The 27,840-nt window shown below is 38.0% G+C and overlaps 1 protein-coding gene across 4 annotated transcripts in view; it reads right to left on the reverse strand.

Annotated features, from left to right (window-relative positions):
• The window catches only part of SLC41A2 (solute carrier family 41 member 2), a 148,530-nt gene that overhangs the window by 47,946 nt on the left and 72,744 nt on the right, over positions 1-27,840 (reverse strand). For all 4 annotated transcript variants that reach the window (XM_069585215.1, XM_069585216.1, XM_069585218.1 and 1 more), the window contains 3 exons: positions 15,106-15,177; positions 10,914-11,058; positions 8,184-8,330 (listed from right to left, as the gene is read on the reverse strand). In XM_069585215.1, coding sequence (XP_069441316.1) covers positions 8,184-8,330; positions 10,914-11,058; positions 15,106-15,177 — 364 coding nt within the window. The remainder of the gene's footprint in view (positions 1-8,183; positions 8,331-10,913; positions 11,059-15,105; positions 15,178-27,840) is intronic.

Below are 27,840 nucleotides of genomic sequence, written 5' to 3' on the forward strand. Positions count from 1 at the left end.
AACAGAAAACTAAAAGCACTAAAGCCCACTAACTACAAATGAAAAGAACTATCCTGCTAGGTCAGATCATTTTTGTACTTCATTTTCAGGTCAAGAGAGGAGCACCATGCCAGGCCTTCAATTTATTCTCAATAACAGATCTCTGGAAGGACATCTGAAGTTGAAAAAAACACTCACCATCCTAACCCCAGAATCACTGCCCTGAATTTTCAAAGAGGGGGAAGAATTTCTCAGGAAAGAAATAAAAAATGAGTGAGCAGTTCCTCAAAAAGTTAAAGACTATCATATGACCCAGAACTTCCACTCCTAGGTGTGGATCAATAGAACAGCAAACATATGTTCACACAAAAATGTGTACAACAGTGTTCAAAGCAGCATTATTCATAACAGCCAAAAAGTGGATGCAACCCAAATGTTCATCTAATGGTAAATGGGTAAACAAAATGTGATATATCCATACAATGGAGTATTATTCAGCCACATTACTAGTCCATATAATGAAATATTATCTAGTACTACTTGGTATTCAGTACTGCTTCATGATAAAGCATGAACCTTAGAAACATGCTAACAGAAGGAAACAGAATATAAAAGGTCACATATTGTATGATTCCATTTTCTGAAATGTCTAGAATAGGCAAATCCATAGAGACCGAAACTATATTAGTGGTTGCCAGTGCTGGGGGCGGGTGGGGTGGAATAGGAAGTGACTGCTAAAGGTATTTTTTGGGGGAGGGTGATGAAAATGTTCCAGAATGAGATAATAGATTCCACAATCTTATAAATATGACAAAAACTACTGAATTATATACTTTTAAAGATGAATTGTATGGCACAATTGAATTATATCTCGTTTTTAAAATTCCAACAATGAAAAAAAAAGGTGAAGGCTATATTCTTTAAAAATGTCAATGTTATAAAAGACAAAGAACATACACATATTCATAGAGGAAGATGGACAGAATAAAAGATAAAGTAACATAGCTAAAGTAGTCCAAATTGCTATAATCCCACTTAACTGTCACACATAACTGCCATCTTTTTTTTTCTGGCCATGTCCCATGACATGTGAGATCTTAGTTCCCTAACCAGGGATCAAACCCGTGCCCCCACAGTGGAAGCTCAGAGTCTCAACCATTGCACCACCAAAGAAGCCCCAAAATTGCCATCTTTTTTATTCACAGCTTTACTGTTTCTAGAGATCAGGATGAGGACGTCTTTGAGCACAATCATTCATTATTCAGCCTACTATAGTACCCATTTATGATATACCCATAAATCAAGGCAAAATATTATTTCTGAGCAGGATCATTTAGATGTATTTCATTTAGAAGGCTAGACACTTTTAGATTTTGATATTAATGCAGAAGTTCCTGTCTGGCATTTAATCAGTTTCTCTTGCTGCTTGTGTCATTAGCAGTTTTCTAAAAACAATTTAATATTATAACATCTGTAAAACACTAAATAAATCCGGATGTCATAATATTAAAGACTTATTTTTAGAAACGGTAAATGTTACCACATAAGGCAAAGGGGGCTTTGCAGATGTGACTAAATCAAGCATTTTGAAATAGGGAGCCCGAATGTAATCACAGGTGTCCTTTAAGGCAGGAAGTAGAGAAGAATTTGACTACAGAAGACACAGGGTGACCACAGAAGCAGAGATCAGTATCATGGCTGCAAGCCAAGGAATGCTAGCAGCTACCAGAAGACGAAACATTTAAGGGACAGATTTCCCTTTGAAACTTCCAGAAGGAACAAACCCTGTTGATGCCATGATTTTAGCCCTGAAAAACAAGTATCTTGAACTTTGGCCTCCAGAGTGGTAAGAAAATTAATTTCTATTGTTTTAAGCCACAGGTGGCAGTAATTTGTTACAGCAACAATGGAATTGAACACAGGCCTATAGAAAAAATGTGAAATTTTAAGCCTAAAAAGTATCTGTATACATTAATACTGATCCCATGTAAACTATAGAAAGGTAATGATTAACCTAGCTAAAGTAGTCCAAATTGCTATAATTCCACTTAACTGTCACACATAACTGCCATCTGTTTTTTTCTGGCCATGTCACATGACATGTGGGATCTTAGTTCCCCAACCAGGGATCAAACCCGTGCCCCCTACAGTGGAAGCTCAGAGCCTCAACCATTGCACCACCAAGGAAGCCCCAAAATTGCCATCTTTTTTATTCACGGCTTTCATCTTTTATTACATGGTTGGTAGTGTTTGCCGGGAGAAATATCAATAACCTCAGATATGCAGATGACACCACCCTTATGGCAGAAAGTGAAGAAGAAGAATTAAAGAGCCTATTGATGAAAGTGAGAGAGAGTGGAAAAGCTGGCTTCAAACCCAACATTCAGAAAACTAAGATCATGGCATCTGGTCCCATCAGTTCATGGCAAATAGATGGGGAAACAGTGGAAACACTGTCAGACTTTATTTTCTTGGGCTCCAAAATCACTGCAGATGGTGACTGCAGCCATGAAATTAACCTAGACAGCATATTAAAAAGCAGAGACATAACTTTGCCAACAAACGTCCGCCTAATCAAAGCTATGGTTCTTCCAGCAGTCATGTATGGATGTGAGAGTTGGATTATAAGGAAAGCTGAGCACTGAAGAATTGATGCTTTTGAACTGTGGTGTTGGAGAAGACTCTTGAGAGTCCCTTGGACTGCAGGGAGAGCCAACCAGTCCATCCTAAAGGAAATCAGTCCTGAATATTCATTGGAAGGACTGATGCTGAAGCTGAAACTCCAATACATTGGCCACCTGATGCAAAGAACTGACTCATTTGAAAACTCTGATGCTGGGAAAGATTGAGGGCAGGAGGAGAAGGGGACAACAGAGGATGAGATGGTTGGATGGCATTACCGACTCAATGGACATGCACTTGAGTAAACTCCAGGAGATGGTGATGGACAGGGACACCTGGCGTGCTGCAGTCCATGGGGTCACAAAGAGTTGGACATGACTGAGTGACTGAACTGAACTGGTGGTGTTTTGCAATTATTATTACATAGTTTCATTAATGAAGTGAAGTTAAAGTTACTCAGTCATGTCTGACTCTTTGCAACCCCATGGACAATACAGTCCATGGAATTCTCCAGGCCAGAATACCGAGTAGGTAGCCTTTCCCTTCTCCAGGGGATCTTTCCAACCCAGGGATCGAACCCAGGTCTCTTGCATTGCAGGCAGATTCTTTACCAGTAGAGCCACAAGAGAAGCCCAATTTCATTAATAGCATTCCTTATTTTCACCCTAAATCCTTCCTAAATATGTAGTTGCTACGAGTGACATTTTTATATGTTAGCTGTTTGTGTGTGAACAACAAAGAAGTGAGCATGGAAAGTTGGAAACAATTTTTAAAATGCCCTTTATAACAGTCATCAGAATTTTCTCACTTAACAGACCTTATAGGAGTCACTCTAAACTGGGGATGTTCAGGACTAAAGAACTCTGTAGAAGAGCAACAAGCACAATGATTTTAGATTCTACTCAAATCAAGGCAGTGATACTCTAGAATGTTTTGTAAATATGTTACAGGTGGCCTCCTTGTTAGTCTCCACAGGACCCAAGTGACAACCTGAGGCTATTACTGTTCTTAGAGCTTATTTCTTCTTAAGCCATCTTTCTAAAGTTAAAATGAGCCAACATTTTGCTGCTCAGATCTTGCCTGAAAAGAGAAAAGCTGATAATTTTTCCAATCAGTGTACACATTGTGCATACAGGAATTATATAACCACACAGTTATAAATAATTGAAAAAAAAGAGTGTTTAAAATCCTTTAAAATTATGCAGTAAAGAAAAAGAAAAGGCAACAATCATTGTGTACAGCTATTTCTGTTACTGGCCCAACTTTAGACCCTTTTAATAGCTTTTTAAAGGATGAAGCAACTTAGCACACAATAGCTTTTAAAGATTGCTGCGTATTTTTATACACACTGAAAGTGTTAGCCTCTCAATCATGTCCGACTCTGTGACCCCATGGATTGTAGCCTGCCAGGCTCCTCTGTCCATGGGACTCTCCAGGCAAGAATACTGCAGTGGTTTCCATCCCCTTCTCCAGGGGATCTTTCCAACCCAGGGATCAAATCCATGTCTCTTACATCTCCTGCACTGGCAGACAGGTTCTTTACACTAGTGCCACCTGGGAAGCCCCTGATATATACACTGCAGCTGCTGCTGCTGCTAAGTCTCTTCAGTCGTGTCCAACTCTGTGCGACCTCATAGACAGCAGCCCACCAGGCTCGTCCGTCCCTGGGTTTCTCCAGGCAAGAATACTGGAGTGGGTTGCCATTTCCTTCTCCAATGCATAAAAGTGAAGATGAAATCGCTCAGTCGTGTCCGACTCCTAGGGACCCCATGGACTGCAGCCTACCAGGTTCCTCCGTCCATGGGATTTTCCAGGCAATAGTACTAGAGTGGGGTGCCATTGTCTGCTCCGATATATACACTACCATGTGTAAATTAGCTAGTGGGAAGCTGCTGTATAGCAGAGGGAGCTGAGCTCAATGCTCTCTGATGACCTAGAGGAATGGGATGGGGGCTCAAGAGGGAGAGGATATACGTTTGTTAGTTGCTCAGTCATGTCCAACTCTTTGCGACCCCATAGACTGTAGCCTGCCAGACTCCTCTGTCCATAGAATTCTCCAGGCAAAATACTGGTGTGCATAGCCATTCTCTTCTCTAGGAGATCTTCCCAACCCAGGGATTGAACCCGTGTCTCCTGCATCGCGGGCAGATTCTTTACCGTCTGAGTCAGGAGGGAAGACCAGCTATATATACATACAGATACATATAGCTGATCCACTTTGTTGTACAGCAGAAACTAACACAACTTTGTAAAGCAATTATATTCCAATATAAAAGGTTACTATATGTTTAAATATTACTGTATGCATGAATAAATGACTTTATATTTTCTCTGCAAGTCAAATCTAAGCATATCATAATCTAGAGCTTACATTACACTGTAAACTGACCTTCTATTTCCTCTTCTATTTTCATTTGAAATAGGTCTTTTCCAGCCACAGGTTGCCCTTTTTATTTTCCTATGGTGATACTAGATACTTTCTGCTAAGGCAGTATACCCTTCCAATAACTTCCTTATACTATGTCTTCTCTAAAAGGATCATTTTCTTTTTTCATTACAATCTATTATGTTATTGGGTAGGTACTGTGGCAAAGTCATTCAGAGGGATATCTGTCCTCCATTTTCCATATATACACCACTTCCTTAATAATTTCTACACACATTAACGGGATAGCTTTCATAAAGAATAAAGCATGTGATGAAGTGCTATTTATTTAACACTCATTATGTATACAGTATATGGGGTCTACAAAACAAATACATAAAACAAAGACAGTTTTGTCCTTCCTTTATACCTTTACAAGGGAAGAGACATTTACTTTAAAAGCTATCATGACTGGCCAGATGTAAAGAATGTCTTAAGAGAAATGTCAATAACATGCTATAGAATTCAGGGGAGAAAAAGTTTACCTAAGATTAGGGAATCTATTAATTTAGTACTGAAAAATGACAATTCTGATTGACCTTCAGGGAGAGGAGGGGGATAACATAAGAAAGAAAAGACAAAAAACACCAGCGTGTATGAGAATCAGTAAATGTTGGAGTTTGGCTGGAATATAAGAAAGGGAGGGGTGGCTGGGAGCTTGAGAAGGTTAAATCTCCAAGAGGCCTGAAGACCAGGCTTAAACTCTAACTCTGTTCACTAAGCAATAGAGGCTTCCCCAGGGCTGTGACAAAATAAAGTCAGGAAGAGTAAACAAAGCTTAGTTTCTTTTCTTTTTTTTTCTTAAAGCTTAGTTTCTTTTGTCGTGTTTGTTTTGGAGGACTGGATTGGCGGGAAGGGGGGAAATTCCATGTTTACTTCAGGCATCAGAAATCGGCACATTTTATTGGGAGTGAAAGGTAGCACACTGAATGGCTGTGGAGTGAGCCTTCGTGCACAAGCCAAAGCCCACAGGACACCAGGGGCGCTATTCGAAGTTGTTTCCGAATATCCAAAACTCTTAGGTGGGGAGTTAAGTGAGACTTCTCCGTGTTGGGTTCTTTCAGAGCCACACGATTCACGGCCTCTATTTACAACCAAAGCCTATGGCTGCCATGAAATCCCCCTTTTATCTCTAAAGACTGCTAAGTGTTTCCAATACATAATAGTTCAGGAATTAAACCTTTGTTTCCCAGAGCTAGGCATCCCACTCGGCAGCATGAGGGGGTCTTGGAATTTTTTTAAATTAATTTATTCTAATTGGAGGCTAATTACAATACTGTGGTGGTTTTGGCCACACACTGCCATGCACCAGCCACGGGCGTGCACGTGTCCCCGCTGTTGGTGCCCGTTTCTAACCTCCGTTCACAACGCCCTCAGTACTAGGATCCCCACGGCTGGTGCTATGAGGCCCCCTAGTGCTCATAATGCACATAGTGACTTCAGAAACACCTCCAGATTAACCGGAATCAATCAGCAGCCCAGGAAAACAATCTCATCTCAAGGAACCAAAACGACACTGACGAGACATAAAAGATTCTGTTTTAATGAAGTCATCTTGAATTATGATGCGTCAACTTTCAGAACACAGGCCTAGAAAAGTCTAGGCAATATTTGATAATAAAACTTTCAAAATTATGATCTATACTACTATCATTATATTTCACTTTTTATTTCCTGACTTAAACACTATTTATTGTCTATAACACTCAAAATATTAAAATTTTTAGAGAAAAACATATTTTGATCAAGTCTTTTGTAAGGAGAGTTTACCACTTGTATAATTTTTAGAAATAAATTTTAAAAGTGAGATTTTCCTCAAAAACCGATTTATCATATGAAGTATCCGAATATTTAGTCTGTCTCATTATAACAACTGTCATATTTATAGGAACATTCTTCAATGGCTTTAACTGGGGAGACACCCTGGTGTTTAGCAGGCAGCTGAGAAATGTGTTACAAATTACTTCACAGTAATTTGAGTACTCAAGGGTGCAAATACTATACCTTTATCTATTATGGGAACAAGATCTTATATTTGGGTCCTTGATCATTTATTATCTTCTACCTTACAACACACAGACACATCTTATCTTCCAAAAGAGAATTTTCCTTGAATATACATCGTCTTAATGAGTATTGCTTTTTTATATCACTCATTAAATAATGTAAGGTAATTTTATATACTAAATGAAGCTTCTCTTGATATCTCCAAAGGTAGCAGAAAATCACTGCCTTGGTTAGGCTAAAGCTCTTTCTTAAGTTCAAAAACATTTATCTGAGATTCTGACTTCTTCAAACCAAATGTACTTTTAGACTTATTCTAAAGTATACCATAAATCTGTCTAGAATCCATGAAAATATATGAGGATATGTGAATAGATGTCTGTTTCTGGCTTGGCTGATAAACTATCTTTCTCTCTCTTTTTGTATTACTGTGGGTTTATATTTTCTTTTAATTTTTTAAAAAATTTGGCATCTAAAAAAATGAAACTACAATCAACTTTTAGCACTAAATGTATGTTCACAAATTATATACATTTACATTGACAATAGCTCCGGAGTGTAAATTTGCATTAAAACAATTCATCAGATTCTATAAATACCCAATAACTATTATCAGGAATTGCATATATAAGATAACTTCAAATTCCCACAACACTCTGGCTAATTTTCATGGTGATTTTTCAGCTGCTATTATTAATTGCCACACTGGTTTCTGATATGGGGGAAAATCACTAAATTTCAAGCACAACCTTATGCTCTGTGACAACAGTGCAACATGTTTCAGAATCCTGTGGGTTGATGCCTCAGTGCTACATATTCAGAGGAAAGAATTCAAAGACTACAATAGACTTGCATTCAACCTTCCTACAAACAGTGGGTAATACAGATAACCTCTATGACCCTCAGTTTTCTCATCTGAAATCAGAGATGATATTCCTTATCTTTTAGAGTGTTAGCTTCTTTATGAAGAGAAGAAGGATGTGAGAACCACAACATATAGTAGGTGTATAGCAAGTAGCAGTGATTGTTCTAATCAGCCTCAACCACAGTTCCAACACAGATGAAGGCCACCGTGAGTCATGATATTGCTGCAACAATATTTATTTAAAGAGACTCTGAATAATGCATTATATTTAATTTCAGGTCAACTTACCGAGACAGGAGTACAAACCCTGACTTATCCAAGCTAATATGGCAAGAGTTATAAGGTCACCAAAACTAGCAGCAATGGGTGTAGCAACATTATCAGGGTTTATACCGGTCTTCTTTGAGCCAACGATAACCCCAACCATTATTATTCCTAGGGAAAAACAAAAGTTAATTACTTTTTGTGCTATGGTTTAAAGAAAATCCATTCCCCAAAATACTGAAGTACACACGCTAGACAAATAGCGCATCAGTTCCCATTAGGCTGCTTAGATAAGCTGACTAAAGCAAACAAAACATTTTACTTGAATGTTTTGGTGAAGTGTCTTTCAACAAATTCCAAGCAGGGATCACAAAAGATGTGAGAAGTTCAGTGCTGCATTTAGAGACCTGAAAGGCTACTGTAAAATAACATTAAAGTTTCCAATTTAGTAACATGCATTCTTGGATGTAATGTATTCATGCGTACAAAGCCAAAGATTTTATTTTAACCCTCAAATAAAGTATGAAAATGTCAAAGAAAGGTGAGTTATATTTACACAGATAGCAACTGAGAAGGAGCCAACAAAACCAGATTTGTTTACATAGAGGTAGCCAGACATGCTTGCCCCATTTTTTATTATAAAAGTGTTAATGCTAGGAAGAGAAGAGTAATTAAATTTTGAACACTGGAGGTCAGACTACAAGAAGCAGTCTTTGTAAAGGATATTCTTAAACCCCAAAGTTTCTGTCTATAAACCTATAACAACAGAAGATGAAAATGTGACTGGGTTCTTGTACATTTAAATCCTCATATTCTTGAATATAGAAATGGGAGGAAAATGGTAACATCTTATCTATACCATACTGGACAGATTTTCTCATGCCAACCTATTAAGAAGATGCAGTACAGAGAAAATTTAAGATTAGTTAATTTACATGCTAAGCATAAATTAAATCCTTGCTTAAGGTTACACGGCTTTTAATAGTGTTTTTCCTACTACCTGTAAGGCCAAAATTATTAAAAGTATAAATTCTGTCTTGGTTCAATGCCTCACATCTTATATTCTGGGGGCTTTTTCAATCTATGGACTTACCTTTCCCATAATATCATTGTAAATAGAAAAAATAGCAGGAAAAACATTTAAATGTATATTACAATAATCATTCAAGATGTGATCATATAATTTTTTTTTCAAAATTAGTACATTTAAAGATCAGTGTGGAAAGTTCTCCTATGACAGAATGCTATTTATAATTTCAGCTGAAAAAAGTTATTTTGCCATCATGGACCAGGGAAAAGAGTTGAGAGATAAGAAACAGGTTTTAATTCTGATTTTTCTGTTAATAAGCCAACAGACCTAAGTTAGTTTTCTCACCTACAAAAGGTGGTTCAATACCATCTGCTCTACATATATAAAGGTCAAGTTACTATAAAAGTGGAATACACATTATTCAAAATAAAGGTGTAGACTTATATTTTTATAATCTGAATTTTAAAGTTTTAAAAATCCCAGGCAATACAGATATTTGTTAGTCTGAAATTTTTTAAACAATTCTTTCTAAATGAAACTAGAGGGAAAACAAAAGCAACTGAGTCTAAAGTAATAGTGTTAATGCTTTAACACTTTTTCTTACCAGAAATCAATTTTCCAATAGCATAACTTCACTCTGCTTTACCCATGTTAACATCAGTCAATTCCAGTAATTCTATATAAAGACAAGATACTACCCTTGGTATAATTTGAGTGCTAAAACAAAATGCTTGAAAATATTTTTGTAGCCAGGTCTTAACTTTAATAAAAGCTTCTAAATTATTAGAAAAGAAAGAAAGTGAAGTCGCTGAGTTGTGTCCGACTCTTTCCAACCCCACAGACTGTAGCCTGCCAGGCTCCTCCACCCACAGTATTTTCTAGGCAAGAATACTGGAGTGGGTTGCCATTTCCTTCTCCAGGGGAATCTTTCCAACCCAGGGATTGAACCCGGGTCTCCTGCATTGCAGGAAGACTCTTCACAGTCTGAGCCACCAAATTATCAGAATTTACCCAAAAGTTACCTTCATTGTATGAGATCACCTGATATGAGGGTATGCCATTTTTAACCTTACTGGTGATATAAAATGAGAAGATGGCAATTATAAATAAAAATTAACAAGTCTTTACGATTATGATTCCATAATCTAGTTCTCCAGTGTGAAGTTCATATAAATAAATCAATATAAAAATGGTATCCCAACTAAAAAACTTCTGGCTCTTTAACATTCTATAGCCAACAATATGCTCTGTTAAGCATATGGTTATACTTCTACTGCCACAGAAACAGTACAGGAATTTTTTTTGAAATCTGAAACTTCAAAAAATTTTAATGGAGGGGCAGCTTTTGAAATCTAGAATTCCTAGAATACTTGTTACTCAAATGACAAGCTAGCAAATCTTCTGCGTGATTTCCAGAAAGGAGCTTCTCAATTCATTTAACTTACAGAGACAAATAAAATCTCTAGGCTATTTTCCTGGTCTTGTTTGGGAGCTGTACCAGGAGACCTAAAGCCAAGACAGAACCTTAGAAAGCTTGCTCTGTGTGCTAAGGTTTACATGTGATACATATAAATATATCTGAAATAAGCTATTTGAAAAGTTGTAGATAACTTCTCTGTTTTTTTAAAATAATGAAAAATATCAGTTAAGTAAAAATAGCTAACATGGAAAATGAATAATTAGAAAGCAGAGACTGCAGAGGAGACACTGACAAATTTACTTACCCTGTAGGAGCGATGCAATGAAGGCAGTTGCTACACTGCTAGAGCACAAAAGTATGGAATGATCAAGATAGTATTTTCCCTCTGGAATCCAGCCCAATATAATTGCTGCCACAGCTGCTAGGAAGCCAACTACTGTTGCTTGAACCTTAAAAAAATATTCAATAAAACCCAACTGAATTATTCATTGAGAAAACACATTTTTTTTGATGAATAGGAGTCAAAAGAAAATATTATATATGGTAACTGAGCTGCCTTACCTTTTGAAGAAGCTACTACATTTTAGTTTTACTATTCCCTAAGCTAGTGGGTTCTCAAAGTGCCCTGATCTGGTAGCAGTAGGTATGGAATGGGGTTTAGGAATGTATTTTTAACAAGCATCTTAAGTGACGTTGGTGGTGAAATCCAAAGATCATCTAAGAAAATACCAACCTTAAGACTGAAAAGTACCCAATCCACATAGCTTAAGTCTGACTCTTAAGGCAATATTGGCACGAGACTGAATTCTATAATCAAATGATAAGGGTTTCATTCCTAGCTATACCACTTAATCTTGTGGTAAGTTATTCAACAAGCATTAATTTAGGATCTACTATATACAAGGCGCTATGCTTGGTGTTAGGCTACAGCAGTGGTCAAAACAAATTTATTCCCTGCTCTCACAGAGCTCCTGGTCAATGGGAGAGGCAGACATTAAAAAATAACTTCACAAATAGCTATTAAAACTTCAGCTCCTAACCTGAAAAATGGTAATATTGAACATGGAAGGGTTATTTTTGTATTTAAATGAATTACATGAATATATAAAGTACTTTCCACAGTGGTAGCACAAAGCAACCCTCAAAAAAAAAAAAAAAAAAAAAAAGCAACTACAAAAGTCCCACTGTGAACTCTTAGAATCACGTTAGACTAACGCTAGAACCAAAAGAAACCCTAAAGGCACCTCTTAGTTCACTTATTCTTATTGTGTTTGTGTCATGGATTCCTTTGACAATCTGGTGAGAGTTTTATTGATTCTTCTCTCCATGAAAACACAAATGCAGTCAAAATTTTGAGCAGAATTTCTGTGTGCTCAGAGACTCTCTAAAGCTAATCCATGTACTGAAATCCAGGGCTCCAGGTGAAAAACCCAAGTATTCTGATTTTGTCATAGAGTAAATTAATGGAAAAGCCAGGCTAGCAAGTTCAGATAGCCTGGATTCCAGCCTCAGATCTTTCATTGCAGCAGATTTAGTGCTGAGAGGCAAGCTGCAAGCATCACTATGCTAGTATCAGTTGTTACGATACTTTGGCATTCTGATCCTGGTTCAGTTCAGTTCAGTCGCTCAGTCACGTCCAACTCTTTGTGACCCCATGAATTGTCCATCTCCAGCTCCCAGAGTCCACCCAAACCCATGTCCATTGTGTTGGTGATGCCATCCAACCATCTCATCCTCTGTCGTCCCCTTCTCCTCGTGCCCTCAATCTTTCCCAGCATCAGGGTCTTTTCAAACGAGTCAGCTCTCCGCATCAGGTGGCCAAAGTATTGGAGTTTCAGCTTCAACATCAGTCCTTCCAGTGAACACCCAGGACTAATCTCCTTTAGGATGGACTGGTTGGATCTCCTTACAGTCCAAGGGACTCTCAAGAGTCTTCTCCAACACCACAGTTCAAAAGCATCAATTCTTTAGTGCTCAGCTTTCTTTATAGTCCAACTCTCACATCCATACATGACTACTGGAAAAACCATAGCCTTGACTAGACAGACCTTTGTGGACAAGGTAATGTCTGATACCGGTTAGTAAATAATATATGTAAAAGTGATAAAATTAATAATTTAAATTCTAATACTGTCACTCCAAGGTTTTTCTTAGAAATAAAATGCAGAGTTTTTGTTTCTTGGAAATGAAATACAGAACTAGGGAGCCTATGGAAGACATTGTAACAAACACACAGCTGAGATAAAGAAGTCCTATTGTGTAAACCTGCAAAGGAAACACCCAATTGTACCCAAGAGAAGAGCAAACTCCAGGTTAAGGAGGAGCTGGGGAGGTTAACAGGAGTCACGGGCCTAAATAGACGTGAACACAGGATACATCTGTCCTGGTGAGGGAATGACTCTTCAATGAGATTGGGAACTCTGGGGTTCCCAATAAATAAATACCTACTTTACTTGACAATTTATGGACAGGTTAAGGTGGCCACTGTGTACAACTGTGAAGAAATTCTGTGATGGTCATCTGCTTGGGATCCCATTTAATAGAAGAACACGCACACCAGCTAATGCCAGCATGAGGTGCCTCTGTCCTTCTCATCCCTCCCCAGCCATCCCCTCCACAGCCAGCCTCAAGTCAGAGGAGCTCTGCCAGCCCGCCCTACTCCCCCAGCCAGCCGTCTACTCCCTCACAAGCTGGAGCAGATAAAGCTTCAGAGATGGCACCACTGTCACCCCCCAGCTGACCTTATTTTCTTCTCCCCTCTGCTTTTGCCTACAGGTAACTAGATTCCAACCAGTTGCTGCCTCTCTGGCTTATACCAGCTGGGTCCTGATGAGCCCGTGTGGGGTTCCCCGTTTCTCATGCATCCTTGATGGAGTGAGACAAAGACACAGACTTCATGCTGTGGCAACTATTATGATAGGATCAGTGAAACCCCAGCCATCTCTAGCTCTCATTCTGACCAACAGTTATGGAAGAGAGGATGGCAAGGGAAGGGTGGAGACTAAGAGTGAAAGGAAAAGTTAAAAGCAGAGATGGGGACTTTCCTGGTGGTCCAGTGGTTAAGAATCCGCCTGCCAATGCAGGGGACAGGGGCTCCATCCCTGGTCTGGGAAGATCCCACATGCTAACGAGTGCCTAAGCCCGTGAGCCACGACTGCTGATGTCTGCACGCCTAGAGCCTGTGCTCTGCAACAAGAGAAGCCACTGCGATGCAAAGCCCGCGCACCGCAACGAGAGAGGAGCTCCCACTTGCTGTAGATAAAGAAAGCCCACACAGCAATGAGGACCCAGCACAGCCATAAATAAATAAATATTTTTTTTAAAAAAGGATGAGTGCTTCTTAAGCAAATAAAACAAAAGCAGAGGTGAAAAATTATTAGAATAATTTATAGTCTAACTCATATTACTTAGTAAGAGTTTAGGGTACTTAAAGAATAAAATAGGATATATTTTCAAATTTTCATTTATTAATTTACAAGTACCTACTGGTTGTTGGATATATTGGTTATTACTCCAGCATAGATTCCTACAGTTTCAAGCTGAAAAGGATCTTGGGTATCTCTAGTGCAATACTATGGAAATGAAGAGGAAAATGAAACATAGAAGAAAGGCTAAATTAACAAACATTATATAGCTGGTGATTGCTAGAACTGAGACTAGATTTCAAATTTTCTTGTCTCTAACCCTGTGATCTTAGAAACACATATACCTTTTAAAAGCCTATATCCCCAAATTGCCTTTATTTCTTTGTCTTTGAACATTACATGAAAGTTCTTTTTTGCAACCACGTTCTCAACATTATCTCTGAGTTGACCTAACATTAAAATTAGTTGAGCCAGACTTCTCCAATGGTCTAGTGGTTATAACTCTGTACTTCCAATGCAGGGGGCACAGGTTTGATCCCTAGCAGGGGAACTAAGAACCCACATGCTGCACAGCTCAGCCAAATTAAAAAAAAAATTTTTTTTTAATTAGCAAGCACTTCATAAACTCAGATTTGCTAAAGAGGTGCTGAGGGCTGCAGTCTTGTGTCTTGGGGATAGCAGCAGTAGTGGGAGAAAAAGAGATATTCCCCTGAGATTAGAAAGACTTGTAGATAATCTATATATAATTGACAATTTAATGTGCTCATTTGTATTAACATTGATCATATTAACAAATTAAGGAAAATTCAGCTTACACATCCTATCATATACAAATGAGCGAAGTTTAATTAGAGGATTTACTTTTAAAAAGTCAAAGAAAAACAGCATCTAAGCAATGAAGTGCTACATATTTATTTGTACACATATTAACTCAAATTCTGGCTCTACTACATATGGGAGAAAGTATTTTTTATATTTACTCTATATTTTATATGTTATACATTTTCCATATTTAGAAAAATACAATGTTTCCAGAAAAAGAAAACTTTCAGAAGTTATCCATTTATTCTATCATTTGTTCATAAATATATCACTTACACATATCACATATCACTTACACATATCACTTACCTGTTTTAAAGCCAAGTTGCCAATTATTAGGTTCCACTTTTCAATGGGTGAATCCATCTTCCCAATGTTTACCTGTTAAAATGAATATTTTCATGTATCACTGAGTAAGCTATATGCCCTCTATTCTGCTTAAATAGCATATTAAGTATTAAAGCCAAAAACAATCCTTTAGTATATCTGATGAGCTTATACTGATATTAACTATAATTATAAATTCACTACAAGTCTTGCATCTCATATTTAGCTTGCCTGAGATGTTTAGCAAAAAAATTTTTTAACTTAATTCCTAACTCAAAAGAACCAGTTAGAATTATCCACCTGCCCTCCGTTATCTTACAACTAACATCAAGTATCATCCTAACATGTTAAATTTTGTCTACTAAGCCCCAACATAAATAATTACATAATTTTGAGATGCTAGCATTTAATTCCACATCATGAAACTTATGCATTGACCAAAAAACCAGATGTAAATAAATAATTCATATAATTTATATTTGAGTCATAATTGAGTCAAAATTATCAATAAAAAATTCATGTTGTTCACATATGAATGTTGATAATGTATCTCACTATTAAAATGTATGTATCTGTTGGCTAAATGGAAGAATATTCTCCAGAAATTAATATTTTATTCACACATTCAATTGCTCTGTAAGCTAAATCATACTTTTCAACAACTTAGGATTCAAAAAACATATATCCAAACCTGACAGTTTTTCTAATGCAGTCATTTGGAAAGCAATAAGCAATTATTATTAAAAAATCACTGAGCCAAGTTTCAATTATTCATTATATGGTTGATTATTGAAGACAGATGAATGGGTAAAGTAGCAGATACATAAGGGTAATTATTTATGGGTAGTTAACCATGGACAAACCATAGTTTAGCTCACTGGTTTCAAACCAACAGGTTAAGTGCCACATCAACATTCCCTGTTCCAATCTGGAAAACAGATTCTGTTCTCTAACTTCACTCTTGACTGTTGTCTCAAAGTATCAAGCAAATGCACATATTAAGATTTTTCAGTGTTTCAGAATAATTATTCTTGCTCTCTTTACTTGGATTATTTGCTTCCTAAGCCCAGAAGTCTGAATTATTCATAAAACTTGTGTTTGTAGCTCTGAGTCTCTGCTCTAGTGAATAAAGTATAAGTGAAGTGAAAGTGAAGTCACTCCGTCGTGTCAGACTCTTTGCGACCCCATGGACTGTAGCCCACCAGACTCCTCAGTCCATGGAATTTTCCAGGCAAGAGTACTGGAGTGGGTTGCCATTTCCTTCTCCAGGGGATCTTCCCAACCCAGGGATTGAACCTGGGGCTCCCGCACTGCAGGCAGACGCTTTACAGTCTGAGCCACCAGAGAAGCCCTATAAAGTATAAGCCATGTTTAAAGGGTGGACCTATCTCAGGTTTAGTGTTTAAGAAACAGGTATAAGAGAAACTCGTGTTATTTGTAATAACTTTTAGAAAGATGTATACAGGTATAGGAAGCAATCTTAAATGATTCCATGAAAAAGTACAAGGTGTCAAGACTTCAGAACCCCTTGATGATCAATGGAGACACATTCATTATAGTCTAGGAAAAAAAAATAATAAGTAAACAAATAAGAAAAACTGGTTTCAGAAGCTTCATTTGTATTCTTTGCTTCCCCTCAATGAGTCTTACAGATGCTAACAAGAGTATTAGAGTGATCAATGTTAACAAAAAACTTGTAAGGAAAGTCTAGCTATTACTTTTTACAAGGTAAATTTTAAAAGGAGTTAAGAAATATTTAGATAGTTATTTTAAATGGGAGAAATAAAATGGACACTTATGTGATGAAAACAAGATCTGATATCACTGCACTGTGCTGTGCTCAGTGCCCTCAGTCGTATCTGACTCTTGGTGACCCTATGGACTGCAGCCCACCAGGCTCCTCTGTCCATGGACTCTTCAGGCAAGAGTACTGGAGTGGGTGGCCATGCTCTGCTCCAGGGGATCTTCCCAACCCAGGGATCGAACCCACGTCTTCCTGCATCTCCTGCATTGCAGGCAGACTCTTTACTGCTGAGCCACTGGGGAAGCCCCTTACTATACTACCCTCAGGTTAAATGGGCCAAAAGGGACCCCTCCCTCTAGTCCCTAATATTAAAAGCCAAACAAGTCTTTTCTACTTACCCCAGTTTTAAAATATATATATTTAAGGGGCTAGAAAAATTTACCCTGAGATATATGACTAGCAATTATTTGCGGCAACAGTTAGGCCAAAGAGCATGACCTCCTTGGCTTAATCTCACTCTGGGGATTCCAGAACTCTTAAGTAGGTAAAATGGACAAGAAACAAAAGAAAAACTTTTAAACTCTTCCTCTAAGATCAAAGATTGTTGACTGGATCCCAATTAAAATTTAAGTTAAGGGTGGGCTTCCCCAGTGACGATAGTGATATAATCCACCTGCCAATACAGGGAATGTAAGAGACACAAGTTCAATCCTTGGGATGGAAAGATACTCTGGAGTAGGAAATGGCACCCCACTCCAGTATTCTTCCATACACAGAGGAGCGTGGTGGGCTACACTCCATGTAGCTGCTAAGACGTGACTGAGCAACTGAGCACAGGAAAAGATAAGGAGGTGAGAGTTCTCACACTGGTCAGAATGGCCATCTCTAAAAAGTCAACCAATAACCAAGGCTGGAGAGGGTGTGGAGAAAAGGGAAGCCTCTTACACTGTTGGTGAGAAAGTAAATTGGTATAGTCACTATGCAGAATAGCATGGAGGTACCTCAAAAAACTAAATATAATTACCGTATGATCTAGCAATCCCATTCCGGAGCATATATCCAGGGAAAATTATAATTTGAAAAGATACATGCACCATTATGTTTATAGCAGCACTATTCACAATAGCCAAGACAGGGAAACAACCTAAATACATGTCTATTGACAGATGAATGGATAAAGAAGATCTAACGGAACACTACTCAGCCATGAAAAAGAATGAACCAGTGCCATTTGCAGCATCATGGATGCAACTAGAGATTATCATACTAAGTGAAGTAAGTCAGACAGAGAAAGATAAATCCTATAATATCACTTATATGTTGAATCTAAAATACAATACAAATGAACATATCTACGAAACAGAGACTCTTAGACCTAGAGAACAGACTTGCAGTTGCCAAGGGGAAAGGAGTACAGGGTGGGGGATGGATTTGGAGTTTGGAACGAACAGTTACAAACTATTACATATAGGATGGATAAACAACAAGAGAACTATATTCAATATCCTATAATAAACCATAATTGAAAAGAATATGGATAAACCATGAGAAAAATTATGATTCTATTTATATGAAATTCTAAAAAAGTAACTGAAAGAACAGAGATTACTTGAGGTCAGAGGGATTACCCGGCAGCTGCATTAACAGCAAAAGCACACCAGGGTGAGAAAAATGTTGTGTACCTTGTTGATGGTGGTAGATACATATTTAATATATTTGTCAAAACTCATAAAATTATATAGTTAATATGTACACATATTATTAGATGTAAACTATACTTCAATGAATTTAACTTTTATAAAGATAGTTTCATACAACAGCAATTGCTCTTATGCTCTTCAATAACATTTATATTCCCACTACCTGGTTTGGTCAAATATTAAAACTTTTACCATATATAGTATACTAATATATCACACATATGTTTAACAAAAAAGATCTTAATGACTCAGATAACCATGATGGTGTGATCACTCACCTAGAGCCAGACATCCTGGAATGTGAAGTCAAGTGGGCATTAGGAAGCATCATTATGAACAAAGCTACTGGAGGTGATGGAATTCCAGCTGAGTTATTTCACATCCTAAAAGATGATGCTGTGAAAGTGCTCTGCTCAATATACCAGCAAATTTGGAAAACTCAGCAGTGGCCACAGGACTGGAAAAGGTCAGCTTTCATTCCAATCCCAAAGAAAGGCAGTGCCGAAGAATGTTGAAACCATACAACTGTACTCATTTCACATGCTAGCAAAGTAATGCTCAAAATTCTCCAAGCCAGGCTTCAGCAATACATGAACCGTGAACTCCCTGATGTTCAAGCTGGATTTAGAAAGACACAGGAACCAGAGCTCAAATTGCCAACATCTGTTGGATCATGGAAAAAGCAAGAGAATTCCAGAAAAACATCCACTTCTGCCTCATTGACTACACTAAAGCCTTTGACTATGTGGAGCACAAACTGGAAAACTGTGGAAAATTCTTAAAGAGATGGGAATAACAGACCATCTCACCTGCCTCCTGAGAAACCTGTATGCAGGTCAAGAAGGAACAGTTAGAAACTGACATGAAACAATGGACTGCTTCCAAACTGGGAAAGGAAGGCTGTATATTGTCACCTTGCTTATTTAACTTATATGCAGAATACATCATGTGGAATGCCAGGCTGGATGAAGCACAAGCTGGAACCAAGATTGCTGGGAGAAATATCAATAACCTCAGATATGCAGAAGACCTCATCCTAATGGCAGAAAGCAAAGAGGAACTAAAGAGCATCTTGATGAAGGTGAAAGAGGAGAGTGAAAAAGCTGGTTTAAAACTCAACATTCCAAAAAACAAAGATCATGGCATCTGGTCCCATCATTCCATGGCAAATAGATGGGGAAACAATGAAAACAGTGACAGGTTTTATTTTCATGGGCTCCAAAATCACTGCAGGTGGTGACTGCAGCCATGAAATTAAAAGATGCTTGCTCCTTGGAAGAAAAGCTATGACAAACATAGACAGCATATTAAAAAGCAGGGATATTACTTTGCCAAGAAAGGTCTGTCTAATCAAAGCTATGGTTTTCCCAGTAGTCATGTATGGATGTGAGTTGCATCACACCAAAGAATTGATGCTTTTGAACTGTGGTGTTAGAGAAGACTCTTGAGAATCCTATGGACTGTAAGATCAAACCAGTCAATCCTAAAGGAAATCAACCTTGAATATTCACTGGAAGCACTGATGCTGAAGCTGAAGCTCCAATACTTCAGCCACCTGTTGCAAAGAACTGACTCATTGGAAAAGACCTTGATGCTGGGAAAGACTGAAGGCAGGAGGAGAAGGCGACAACAGAGAACGAGATGGTTGGAAGGCCTCATCGACTTAAGGGAGATGAGTTTGAACAAGCTCTGGGAGATGGTGAAGGACAGGGAAGCCTGGCATGCTTCAGTTCATGGGGTCGCAAAGAGTCAGACATGACTGAGCAACTGAACAACAATGACAACAATAACGTTTAACATCATTATATAGTCAGATATCCAAGACTCAATTTATGATGTCTTCAACCTTTTCCTCTCATTTTTTCCGAATGAATAATTTCTACCAATTTATCTTCAAGTTCACGAATTCTTTCTTCTGCTCTCACCAGTCTGATATATTCACTCATTAAGACACATTTGTTTAATTCTTTGAACATTTTTTCCTTTAGTTCTTTGAACACATTTATATTAGCTGCTTTGGAAGATTTTGTTAAATCCAACATCTGGGCCCACTTTGAGTCACTTCCTGTTGACTGAATATGAATCACATTTTTGGGTTTGGTTTCTTTCCCCTAGTGATTTCAGTCAAAAAAATAGACAGTATAATAATGTGTTATAATAACTCTGGATAATGTTATGTTCTGATGAGGATAATTGGATTTTCCTTCTAATAGGCAGTTAATTGGTCTAGACTCAAACTGCAAACCACTGTCTCTCCTACAAGGTGCAGCAGTTCATATCTCTGCTTGGTTCTTTCAGCTACCAAATACTGCTTTTCAGCTCAGCTTTTGGGGAGGGTTTCTCCTCATCTATGTAGTTTAATGGTCAGCCAAAGATTTGGACAGAATTAATGCTCAGATTTTGGGGCTTATCCTCTTTGCAGTTCTCTTGCTGCTGGGATTTCCCCATAAATTTCTACCTGCTCTGTCAGCTTCAAGCTCTGTTATCTGATAATTCATGCCACCAAAACTTCAACTTTCTGCCACTATAGGTATGCATAATAACAGAAGGCACTTAGTCAAAATATGCAAAAACTCAAATTTTAGCCAGTGTATTTGTCTTTCAAATTTAGGATGCGTCACATTTTTGCCTGCTTTTGTTCTTTTTTTTCTTTTGCCAGACTCCTTGAACTTTGCCACCTCAAGTTGGGAAGACTATGGGTTTTCTACCACATGAGATTGGGGAATTCCACCAAGAAAAAGAAGCCACAAATTTTGCCATTCTTACCCACTGCAGTTATGGTCTCTTAAGGGAGATACCAAGGGAACATTTCATGCAAAGATGGGCTCAATAAAGGACAGAAATGGTAGGGGCCTAACAGAAGCAGAAGATATTAAGAAGATGTGGCAAGAATACACAGAAGAAAGAACTATACAAAAAAGATCTTCACAACCCAGATAATCATGAAGGTGTGACCACTCACACTCACCTAGAGCCAGATATCCTGGAATGTGAAGTCAGGTAGGCCTTAGGAAGCATCACTACGAAAAAGCTAGTGGAGGTGATGGAATTCCAGTTGAGCTATTTCAAATTCTAAAATATGATGCTGTGAAAGTGCTGCCTCAATATGTCAGCAAATTTGGAAAACTCAGCACTGGCTACAGGACTGGAAAAGGTCAGTTTTCATTCCAATCCTAAAGAAAGATAATGCCAAAGAATACTCGAACAACCACACAATTGCACTCATCTGGTGGGCTGCCGTCTATGGGGTCGCACAGAGTCGGACACGACTGAAGCGACTTAGCAGCAGCAGCAGCAGCAGCACACGCTAGCAAAGTAATGATCAAAATTCTCCAAGCCAGGCTTCAGCAATATGTGAACTGTGAACTTCCAGATGTTCAAGCTAGTTTTAGAAAAGGCAGAGGAACCAGAGATCAAATTGCCAACATCTGCTGGATCACTGAAAAAGCAAGAAAGTTCCAGAAAAACATTATTTCTGCTTTATTGACTATGCCAAAGCCTTTGTCTGTGTAGCTCACAATAAACTGTGGAAAATTCTGAAAGAGATGGGAATACCAGACCGCCTGACCTGCCACTTGAGAAACCTGTGTGCAGGTCAGGAAAAAACAGAACTGCACATGGAACAACAGACTGGTTCCAAATAGGAAAAGGAGTACGTCAAGGCTGCATATTGTCACCCTGCTTATTTAACTTATATGCAGAGTACATCATGAGAAGCTCTGGGCTGGAGGAAGCACAAGCTGGAATCAAGATTGTCAGGAGAAATATCAATAACCTCAGATATGCAGATGACACCACCCTTATGGCAGAAAGTGAAGAAGAACTAAAGAGCCTCTTGATGAAAGTGAAAGAAGAGAGTGAAAAAGTCGGCTTAAAGCTCGACATTCAGAAAACAAAGATCATGGCATCCGGTCCCATCACCTCATGGCAAATAGATGGGGAAACAGTGGCTGACTTTATTTTGGGGGGCTCCAAAATCACTGTGGATGATGATTGCAGCCATGAAATTAAAGAAGACACTTACTCCTTGGAAGGAAAGTTATGACTAACCTAGACAGCATATTAAACAGCAGAGACATTACTTTGCCAACAAAGGTCCGTCTAGTCAAGGCTATGGTTTTTTCCAATAGTCATGTATGGATGTGAGAGTTGGACTGAGAAGCTGTCCACCGAAGGAAAGCTGAGCTCAGAAAGCTGAGCACAGAAAGCTGAGCACCGAAGAACTGATGCTTTTGAACTGTGGCGTTGGAGAAGACTCTTGAGAGTCCTTTGGACTGCAAGGAGATCAAACCAGTCCATCCTAAAGGAAATCAGTCCTGGGTGTTCATTGGAGGGACTGATGTTGAAGCTGAAACTCCAGTACTTTGGCCACCTGATGCGGAGAGCTGACTCATTTGAAAAGACCCTGATGCTGAGAAAAATAGAGGGCAGGAGGAGAAGGGGACAACAGAGGATAAGATGGTTGGATGGCATCACCAACTCAATGGACACGGGTTTGGCTGGACTCTGGGAGTTGGTGATGGACAGGGAGGCCTGGTGTGCTGCGGTTCATGGGGTCGCAAAGATTCGGACATGACTGAGCGACTGAACTGAACTGAACTGAAGGGTAAACTCTAGTTTCTAGTTGGTTTTGTACGCTTTCAATAGTCTACAAATAATCTATTATCCTGATCTGATAACTGTTGTTCTCTGAGAAGGTTCACAACTGAATTGGGAACACTATTAGAATGTTACATGCTTGAAATATTTGATAATAAAACTTAATATGCTAAAATACACACACACACCCTAATATCTTTCTGAATTGTCAGGGGTGAAGCATATGCTTATAATCTTGATTGTGATGATGGTTTCACAGGTACATACTATGTATTGAAACTCATCAAACTGAAGACTGAATTTGTCTGGTTTCTTGTACATTGATTATACCTCAAAAAAGCTATAAAGAAGAAGAGAGAGCTTAAAAATCTAGTCAATTAAAACAGTTCTTGATTAAACTTAAGCAGTTCCATTCTACAAAATTATGACTATGGGTTAGTAGTTATAACTTAAGAAACATATCTTAAAATTAAGAATTATTAATAATAGGAATTTGCAGTCTTACTTGTATCTAACAGTGAGGGTATGACAATAACACATAAAATTTAGAATTATGCCAAATTTAGGAAAAAATACTGAGGCTATAACAGTACCTACATTATGTCAGAGTTATTAATGTCATTATTGGGGACTTTCTTTTTTTAATTTAGAAGTTTTACAGTTTGAATAGAAAGTCTAATGTAAAATTATTATGAAAAGAGGTTTTTTCCAACTTCATATGCCTCCACTGGAATGTAAGCTCAAAGAAGGCAGGAACATTTCCCACTTTGTTTATTACAGATTCCCTAGCACATGGAATACTGCTTGGCATATAGAAAAGGCTCAAAAATATTTTTTCATTTTATAACAGCCATCTCACATGAACACTCTGTGGAAAATCATTTCTCTTCTCTAAAAGACGCTTACTCCTTTGAAGAAAAGTTATGACCAACCTAGATAGCATATTCAAAAGCAGAGACATTACTTTGCCGACTAAGGTCCATCTAGTCAAGGCTACGGTTTTTCCTGTGGTCATGTATGGATGTGAGAGTTGGACTGTGAAGAAGGCTGAGCACCAAAGAATTGATGCTTTTTATTTTTAAATTTTTTTTTATTTTTAGTTTTTTATTTTTTAAATTTTAAAATCTTTAATTCTTACATGCATTCCCAAACATGAACCCCCCTCCCACCTCCCTCCCCATAACATCTTTCTGGGTCATCCCCATGCACCAGCCCCAAGCATGCTGCATCCTGCGTCAGACATAGACTGGCGATTCAATTCACATGATAGTATACATGTTAGAATGTCATTCTCCCAAATCATCCCACCCTCTCCCTCTCCCTCTGAGTCCAAAAGTCCGTTATACACATCTGTGTCTCTTTCCCTGTCTTGCATACAGGGTCGTCATTGCCATCTTCCTAAATTCCATATATATGTGTTAGTATACTGTATTGGTGTTTTTCTTTCTGGCTTACTTCACTCTGTATAATCGGCTCCAGTTTCATCCATCTCATCAGAACTGATTCAAATGAATTCTTTTTAACGGCTGAGTAATACTCCATTGTGTATATGTACCACAGCTTTCTTATCCATTCATCTGCTGATGGACATCTAGGTTGTTTCCATGTCCTGGCTATTATAAACAGTGCTGCGATGAACATTGGAGTACATGTGTCTCTTTCAATTCTGGTTTCCTCGGTGTGTATGCCCAGAAGTGGGATTGCTGGGTCATAAGGTAGTTCTATTTGCAATTTTTTAAGGAATCTCCACACTGTTCTCCATAGTGGCTGTACTAGTTTGCATTCCCACCAACAGTGTAGGAGGGTTCCCTTTTCTCCACACCCTCTCCAGCATTTATTGCTTGCAGATTTTTGGATCGCAGCCATTCTGACTGGTGTGAAGTGGTACCTCATTGTGGTTTTGATTTGCATTTCTCTAATAATGAGTGATGTTGAGCATCTTTTCATGTGTTTGTTAGCCATCCGTATGTCTTCTTTGGAGAAATGTCTATTTAGTTCTTTGGCCCATTTTTTGATTGGGTCGTTTATTTTTCTGGAGTTGAGCTGCAGAAGTTGCTTGTATATTTTTGAGATTAGTTGTTTGTCAGTTGCTTCATTTGCTATTATTTTCTCCCATTCAGATGGCTGTCTTTTCACCTTGCTTATATTTTCCTTTGTTGTGCAGAAGCTTTTAATTTTAATTAGATCCCATTTGTTTATTTTTGCTTTTATTTCCAGCATTCTGGGAGGTGGATCATAGAGGATCCTGCTGTGATTTATGTCTGAGAGTGTTATAAAATGCAGTGACCCCTAAAGTTATGGAAAACTTGAAAAGAGACCTCTGGGAGCTGCTGATGCTGGCTTTAACTGTCCATAACAATTTGCACCTCTTGAAAAGGAAAATAAAAACATTTTCATCTGGGTCAGGTGGATGCATGATTAGGGAATAGTGTAATAAAAAGAAGGGATATGTGTATACATATAGCTGAGTGATTTTGCTGTATAGCAGAAAGTAACATAGCATTGTAAAGCAACTATATACTCCAATAAAATTTTTAAAAAATGAAAAAAAAATATTTTTTCAATTAATGAATTTAAAAGGTAGAATGTTTCAACATAACTTCAGAGAACCAAGGTTTGAGGCAACAAAAATAGCAATGTGCTCCCAGAAAATGGTTTTAAAAGCTTAAAAAAAACCCAAAAAACCTACTATCATTAGGACAGTGAATATTCCTGACTCTTTAGCATTCAGAAGCAGAAAATTTTAGACCTCAGATAACAGAACTTAAACTCAGCAATTTATAGAATCACTGTATTTGGTTTATTTTTCAATTATAGACTACTGTTATATATTTATAAGAATATCTACTCTAACATATATCTACTGTTGAAAAGATAAAAATCTAGGAAAAAATTTTCAAGTTAATCATTATACCTTTAGAGATAAATTTTGACTAAAGTAAGGAGGGTGAAATAAAGTCGATTTGGATTCACTGTTATGAAATCTCCCTTGTTGAAACAGGAAATCTGTTTTATTGGAATGTCTTTTTTATCTATGAACATTTAATCTTTAGCTTTATAAAACAACAAATTTTATATACAACTAACCTTCAACAGATGGGGTGAGTAGGCTGTATCTGATATCTTGTGTTTTAAATTCTCTATCGTTATAGGCCTTTCTTAAAATCCTGTAAGTTCATTTAACCTATTTCTATTGCAGACAATCATAAAAATGAGAAAAGACTATTTCATGGAGCAAAAGATTAAAGTAATTGTGGACTAGCCTTCTACAGCTATAATGATTTTACTTCTACTTTCATAAATGAAAATAAATAGATCATAGAAAAATTATAAAATGTATAGAAGAATTATATTTTGACCATAGATGGAAGAGGTAACTTTCAACTAGTGCTTGTTTTAAGTTAAAAAAATTATATTCGTCCAACCTTCTTCCTGGAACCAGGGAGTACAGTCAGCAGTCTGCTACAGCATCCCAATTACAGACAACAGGCAACCAAATTAAGGTGGTGGCTGGTTGGGCATAAGAGAAAATGATGAGGATTTCATAGGTGGAACTGACAGAGTAGTCAATAACTAGATAGAGGGAGGGTAAGTGATTGTAAGGAAAATAAACTGACAAGACAGAAAGCTGTCTTACTTGTTAGAGTAAGAAAAGACGACGAGTTTAGCTTTGAAACTACACTGCAGTGAGTGGTGCAGATAATTGAAAATTTCAGCTTGGCAGTCAGCAAAGAGACCGGAGATATAAATCTGAGAATCAGTAATGTGTTAGAAATGGTGGACTCAAATATTGATGGAGAAATGGAAGACAAGATACTGAAACTTCAAGAAAGTCTCACATGCAGGGAATGAGCAAAGAAGAAGAAGGAGCAGTAAAGAAAGAGGTGAGAGGGTAGCACAGTGTGAGGTCTCAGTTAAAAGTAATAAAAATTTCAGGCAGGCTGTTTCAGAACAGTCAGTGAAGAGTCTCGAGAAGGTGAGGCTTTGGGGGTTTTGTTGTTAAGAAGTGATTAACTTAGAGTTGCTTTAACAGCAAATAGGGCTTCCCTGATGGCTCAGATGGTAAACAATCCGCCTGCAATACAGAAGACCCAGGTTTGATCCCTGGGTTGGGAAGATCCCCTGGAGAAGGCCGTGGCAACCCACTCCAGTAGTCTTGCCTGAAGAATTCCATGGACAGAGGAGCCTGGTAGGCTATAGTCCATGGGGTCACAAAGAGTCAGACACAACTGAAGGATGAACACACACACACAGAGCATTGGAGCTGGACTACAAGTTGATAAAGATTCTCCAGTACTCTACCAGAATGGCAGTATTCTACCTAGGAAACTTGAAGTCAGATTCACTAAGCAATTAAAATATCACAAGCAGATGAATATCACCTAGTCATGTCATCCATGTCATCTAAGCTTGATGCCACAAGTACTACTTTTCTATCTTCTAATTTGGCTATTTTTATCCCTCTCAAACTTAGAGACTATTTCAAGTCTTTAATTTAGCTAATCCATCAGCCAATTCTGTCAACTCCCCCTAGAAAATGAGTTTTGGACTCCAACTATGTCTCACTACATCCTCTGCTAGCACCCACCCTGATCCAAGCCAACCTCATTTCTCATCTGCAGTGTTACTGCAATGGACTCTCAACTTGTCTCCCTGCTTTAATTCTTGGCTTCC

This window comes from Ovis canadensis, chromosome 3 (assembly GCF_042477335.2).
Source record: "Ovis canadensis isolate MfBH-ARS-UI-01 breed Bighorn chromosome 3, ARS-UI_OviCan_v2, whole genome shotgun sequence".
Taxonomy (NCBI): Eukaryota; Metazoa; Chordata; class Mammalia; order Artiodactyla; family Bovidae; genus Ovis; species Ovis canadensis.